A 6,051-nucleotide genomic window follows, 5' to 3' on the forward strand; every position below is an offset into this window, starting at 1 on the left:
TATGCAAATGGAATGCGGCAGCCTATTTACAGGTTTTAGAGAACAAAAAAGCATTTCCATTTCCATGCTAAACTGAAGATATTCAAAGATGCTAGATAGAGAAATGAAGAAGCATAAAATTAGACTAAGAAATATTTTATCTTATATGTTTGTCTTTTTATCATGTAACTTGGTGATATATAAACCAAGGGTAGCAAGTAGAACAATAATCAAGTCACTAAGCAATTACCAGAGAAATAGATAAAGCTATATATGTAAAGAATTTCTCTGTAGTTTGTAAGTTCTACTTGTAAGCAGATGTGTGCAAAACATTGCATCACAGAGTTCTCGTATTAATATATATCTCTAATGAAATAGTTCTATCCACCAGAAAGTTTTTAAATACTTGTATTTGATTACTTTGTGTTTGATTCCTCCAATACTTTCATTCAACACTTTAGCTAAATCAAACACGGTTATATATTCAAAGTAGAACAGTTCTTAAAATTCAAAAAGAAGCCAGAATTACATTCAACCCCCCTTCTGTAATTCTTTTTTTATCGTAGGTAACCCGCAGCCGCAACCCTTCGGGTGCGCACTGGCTAAACCCTACGGGCTTATGCAATAGCCTGCAAAGCATGTGAACCAAGGTAAACCGCATTTAAGCGACATGCTCTGACTCAGGAGGCATAATCATAAATTCTCCTCTCGTGGGATTCGAACCTGTGAGTTTGTGACCAAGAGGATAGTTTTCCTCACTTTAACCAACTAAGTCCACTCGTGCGGGCCTGTAATTCTTTGTTAGATTGTTTGGGAATAACAAAGTACACGAACACGAAAAAATACGAATATAATTAGTGTCGGGTTTGGGTTTCCGATATAGATACACGACACAGAACGAAAGTACACGGAATAAATAAATAATTAAATTCTTAAAAGTATATAATATACATATATATATACTAAATACCAAATGTGAATTTTAACTATTCTAAATAACATTTATATAATTGTAAATACTAAAATATATTTTATTGTTTCTTGACTACGTGAGTGACCACTTCACCATTTAATTATCTATTGAATTTTTTAACAATTAATTTTTTTCGTATATAGTTTCGGATTAGTGTAATCAAATTGGTACACGAATGTAAATCCGGATCCGGTTCGGGTTTAAAATTTGATACACGAAAATATGAAAATACACCAACATTTGTCCATGACACGAAACGGAATGTTATGAGATTTAATAGTGCTTTGGGTGAAACCTAACACTTTGAATGTTAAGAACTCCATAGATGGAGATGATTTAGGAACTGTAGAATAAAGTGGTTGGTGGGGATTAACAGGGTTAGTTGCCTTCATTACTCTTGGCCCTCAGGTCGCATGCTGAGTATAATGTCCACAATTTTTGTGTCATATGTGTATATGTAAATATCATCCACGTGTCCTGTATTTTTCTTATGGTTTTAATAAAAACAAAATTAATGAACATCATCTTAATCCACTATTTATGTTTTTAAGTCTGCTTTTGTTTTCATAATTCTTGGTTTATATCTCTTTGTTCTCTCTACCGTGGTCATTGAATACAACATTTGTTGATTTTTTTTCAACTACTAGTCAGCTGTTTAAGATGGGATATAAATATAAAAGTAAACAAATCACCGTGACTTCTTCTAATCCAATGTCTAAAAATAATTAGTTGTAAATAAGCCTTCATAAAAAAACAAATTCAGTTGCTTACGATATTTTAAAGTGTTAAATGATAGTTGTGTTTGTGTCACAAAAATGTTTAGTTGGCGGGAATAAAAAGAAAGCATAAATTGAATATCTATTTCAGTCATTAACTCTCTCTCCATCTCTCAAGTTCAACTATAATGCATTGCATGACAATAATTCTACCGAGATGGAGTATTATTTTCCCATTGATGTTTGGACAGCTGGAACCACAAATTGGACAAATCATGCTTTTATGTGAATACATAGTGTAGATCCCATCTCCAGGTCAATATGCAACCATAGTGTGCGAGGACTGATATGTGAATAGAAATAACTCAGATTATTGAGTGAAGGCTTGTTGTCTGTCAATCTCAGCATTTAGCAACTAGAGATTCCAAACCTGCATAACACTGCATGTTTGAATAAATTGTTGCCTAAACCCAAAATGTATATTGAGCGTGATGCAGATAACCCATCTCGCAGGCCGGTTTTTAAGAAGAAAGGTAACCGATGTATTATTTATCCAGAAAATGCAGTTGTTGCAAAATCTATAGAGAGAAGAGTACGTTCCCGGTAATCATTTTTGATCTCCTCTGTTTATGTCTGAAGGATATTTGTATACTTGGTTCCTGTAATATTATGTTTGTGGGACTGACTATGATTCATTACATGTAGGTCTGTTCAGACTAATGTTGCTTGCGACTTCATTATACAGATAAATGAAACTACCTTTCACGTGCATAAGGTGCATTTCACTATCTTATTCAAAACTCGATCATCCTAATCTAAAGCTACAAATTCCCTTTGTTATTTGTTTGAAAATCGAGATTCATACTTTCCACTTCTCTAGTCTTAGAACTATGTTTCAGTGACAAGCAAAATTAAATTCTCCATGATAGTTTTCCCTTTTGGATAATAATATACACAAAACCACTCTTGTAGAATTTTGTAAATATTCTATTCACCATTCACGTTGGCTTAAACTCCCTCTGGTCATATTTATCAGGTCCCGATGGCCTTAAGAAGTGGATATATAAATAGGTTGGCTTTCCAGAGAACAAGCACTGGAGAGACAGCGTCTGGTATTCGTATAGACAACGTTCCTGGAGGATATAAAATTTTTGAACTGGTGGTGAAGTTCTGTTACTGTTACGGAATGAAGGTGGAATTGACAGCACCTAACATAGCCCCACTTTATTGTGCTGCAAATTTCTTGGAAATGAGTGACGATCTTGAAGCAGGAAACCTCATAGAGAAAACGGAGCATTTTCTGAGTTTCGTCATCTTCTCATCATGGAAACACACAATTCGGATTCTTAAAAGCTGGGCTTAATTATAATATAGCCCTTAAAGTAAAACATGGTGTACACATGTACCCTTAAATAAAAAAATTGTATATTTTTAACCCTTAACTATAAGCTTTGTATACTTCAACCCTTTTGTTGAAATTTTTCTCAATATTACCCTTATGGTTTTATATTGTTTCCCCTTGAGTACGAGTTTTATGCACTTCAACCCTTTTATCATTTTTATATACTTGTTTTGATTCTTTCAATAAATGATTTAAATTTACTTAATAAATAAAAGTTACATAATATTATTTATCATATCAGTTACTTTATACAATGAAATTAGTTTAAATTATTTGACAAATAAAAATGACAATAAAAATAATTGACGAACAATGTTGTCCTTGAAGTATATGATTGCAGACAGAATGACTCTTAAGGGCCATATTGGAATAAAATTTTACAAAAGAGTTAAAATGAACAAATCTAATAGTTGAAGGATTAAAATATACGATATTTTTGTTTAGGGGTTAATGTGTACATCGTCTAATTCTTTAAGGGTCAAGTTAATATCTGTGAAACAATCAGTTCATGGGCGAGAGAATTGGGAATCCTGAAGCGTTGGGCACAATCTATTGCTTGGAAGGCATCTATGGACCCCCACGCCACTAATTCTGGAGGTCTTGACATCCAGTGCTTCCATGTATTAGAAAATGAATATACCTCAAATCTAGAAAATTTACATGATGGTTGGTGGTTTAAAGACCTCTTGCTCCTCCGAATAGATCATTTCACCCAAGTGATGCTCTCATGTAAAGGGAAAGGTATAAGATCTAAGCTTCTTGGATCATGCATTGCTCTCTGGACAGCAAAGTGGCTTTCCAACATCCCAATTGAGTTCCATAATTTGAGCCACAAAAAATTAACTGTCTGGCTTTATAGGGTTACAATCAGAAGTTTAATAGCATTGCTTCCTGATGATGATGATTCAGTTTCGTACAATTTTATACTTCACCTTTTCAAATTAGGCCAGGTTGTAAAGCTTGATTCTGATTTGCTAAAGAAACTTGAAAGAAGGCTAGCAGTCATGTTAGAGAATTGTGATGCCAACGAACTATTGGTTAGGAACTACAGACATGGAGATACTTCATATGATGTGGGAATAGTTGGTCAAGTTGTAGACGTTTATGTTTCTCTTCATTTTGTCAAATCTTTAACAACACTACATGCTGTTGGAAGATTGATTGACGAATATCTTACACTAGTTGCACGCGATGACAACCTTCCACCAGTAGTTTTCCAGTCACTCATAGAAGCATTGCCAAAAAGTTGTCGCACTTGTGACAATAACCTCTATAGAGCTATTGACATGTACCTCAAGGTATGTAATTCCACCCTTGTCCCAACTTTGATCACAGAAAATAAAACCCCACTTGGAATTGTCTTATTGTCATCATTATAATGCCTTATTTTCAACTCAGTTTACATTAATGTTTTACAAAAAGTTGCATATTAGTTCAATGTACATTACAATTCTGTAGGCACATCCTAGCTTAAACGAGGAAGAAAGAAATGGTCTCTGCGGAGCCATTGAATACAACAAACTATCACAAGAAGCTCGCAGTCATGCCTTAAGAAATGACCGGTTGTCATTAAACATCATAACGCCATTTATTCTTGTAGAACAAGTTAATGTAACAAGTTCAGTTACGGCTGCTGGATCAGATTACTACAGGACAAAGTCGCAAACAATTATGAAAGTGACAAAGAACATAAGCAGGAAATTTATAAACTCTGCAAACGAGTTGAAGACGATGAAACTAGAAGTCGATGCAATGAAGGAGAAGCTCAGCCAGTTGCAAAAACATGTCTTAGAAAACGATTAAAATATCACAAAAAATGTGATCAAATAATCCTATAGTAATCTGTGAAGTTAATTTCAAAACAAAACAAAATTCAGACTCATTTGGAGTAAAAGAAGTTGTGGCTTGAGCTACATATTCTCTCCGACCAAAAATGCTGACCTTCACTTTCATTTTAATGATTTTGGCAGAGATACTTGCAGGTTTTTCTTTTTTTAAAAAAAAATTGTACAGAATATTAGAATGTATACAGAACAAAAACAAATTTGAAAATATTATGGTTAGTTACCTCTACATGAGTAGTTTTAAAATAAGTGCAGAATACTTGGGTGAAACAAAAAATGGGACTATGTCAGTATTCTTAGCAACTCAAGATATTTTCGATCAATTTATTAGACAAATTATACTCTCTAAACTCGTTATTTGATCGTACCAAATTGGGACATTTATCATTTCTCTGTCTAGATATACTAGAATAGGATATTGCTACCTTTGGGTGTGTACTGGATAACCGTAATAGCCAGTAAATTACGTGAACATTTTGTTATTTTATCAAATCAAATCGAGACATTAATAATTATTTTAAGATTTTTGAAAAATATGATTTTTTTTTTATTTTATTACTGCAAAATTATTCCATTTTCATATTTAAAAATTATGAAAGGAACTTTTTAATTTAGTTTTACAATAGTACGACTTTATAATCGGATACAATTATGCATCTATATATCCTTTCTACTAGTTTTTTACACCTGCAATGCGCGCAAAACTTTATTCATGTTAGTTATAATTTTTGATTAAAAATACTGTTCTTAAAAATATTATTCACAAGAATTGTAAAATAATATTTATATACAATTTTTTAATATTAACCTTTTGTTGTTTTAACTGTTATTGTATATTTTTATAAAATTACATTTATTCTAACTTTAAGATATTCAAATTTTATATTTTTTTATGTAGTCTCTCTAACCGTATTATATTATATGTAAATAATTTTTTATTTTCTAAAAGACCGTAAAATAATATATTCAAAGTTCATTCAATTTTTGCTATTTATTACGAACTAATGACATTTTTTAATTTACTTTTAATACAATTATAAAGAATAATTCATAATTACACTTTTAAAAGGACGAACAAAGTAATATAATTATTTTATGTAAAATTGTAAAATAATATATTGGAATCCTGTTAATTTT

General features: G+C 32.0%; 2 protein-coding genes across 2 annotated transcripts; both read left to right on the plus strand.

Annotated features, from left to right (window-relative positions):
- Positions 1 to 2,015: 2,015 nt before the first annotated feature.
- LOC141719938 (BTB/POZ domain-containing protein DOT3-like) lies at positions 2,016 to 3,203 on the plus strand. The gene is made up of 3 exons (XM_074522300.1): positions 2,016 to 2,271; positions 2,374 to 2,443; positions 2,705 to 3,203. Exons 1-3 carry the CDS (start codon positions 2,144 to 2,146, stop codon positions 3,029 to 3,031), a joined length of 525 nt encoding a protein of 174 aa, XP_074378401.1. The 5' UTR covers positions 2,016 to 2,143; the 3' UTR covers positions 3,032 to 3,203.
- A 436-nt stretch (positions 3,204 to 3,639) lies between these two features.
- LOC141677366 (coleoptile phototropism protein 1-like) lies at positions 3,640 to 4,873 on the plus strand. Its single transcript, XM_074483295.1, has 2 exons — positions 3,640 to 4,368; positions 4,529 to 4,873. The coding sequence occupies exons 1-2, from the start codon at positions 3,640 to 3,642 to the stop codon at positions 4,871 to 4,873; spliced, it is 1,074 nt and encodes a 357-aa protein (XP_074339396.1).
- Positions 4,874 to 6,051: the final 1,178 nt, after the last annotated feature.

This window comes from Apium graveolens, chromosome 1 (genome assembly GCF_009905375.1).
Source record: "Apium graveolens cultivar Ventura chromosome 1, ASM990537v1, whole genome shotgun sequence".
In the NCBI taxonomy this organism is placed as follows: domain Eukaryota; kingdom Viridiplantae; phylum Streptophyta; class Magnoliopsida; order Apiales; family Apiaceae; genus Apium; species Apium graveolens.

Coding starts and splice junctions, on each gene's coding strand:
- LOC141719938 (XM_074522300.1), top strand. CDS start 2,144: ATGTATATTGAGCGTGATGCAGATAACCCATCTCGCAGGCCGGTTTTT. Junction 2,272..2,373: donor GAGAGAAGAGTACGTTCCCG/GTAATCATTTTT, acceptor CATTACATGTAG/GTCTGTTCAGACTAATGTTG. Junction 2,444..2,704: donor CTACCTTTCACGTGCATAAG/GTGCATTTCACT, acceptor CATATTTATCAG/GTCCCGATGGCCTTAAGAAG.
- LOC141677366 (XM_074483295.1), top strand. CDS start 3,640: ATGGACCCCCACGCCACTAATTCTGGAGGTCTTGACATCCAGTGCTTC. Junction 4,369..4,528: donor CTATTGACATGTACCTCAAG/GTATGTAATTCC, acceptor ACAATTCTGTAG/GCACATCCTAGCTTAAACGA.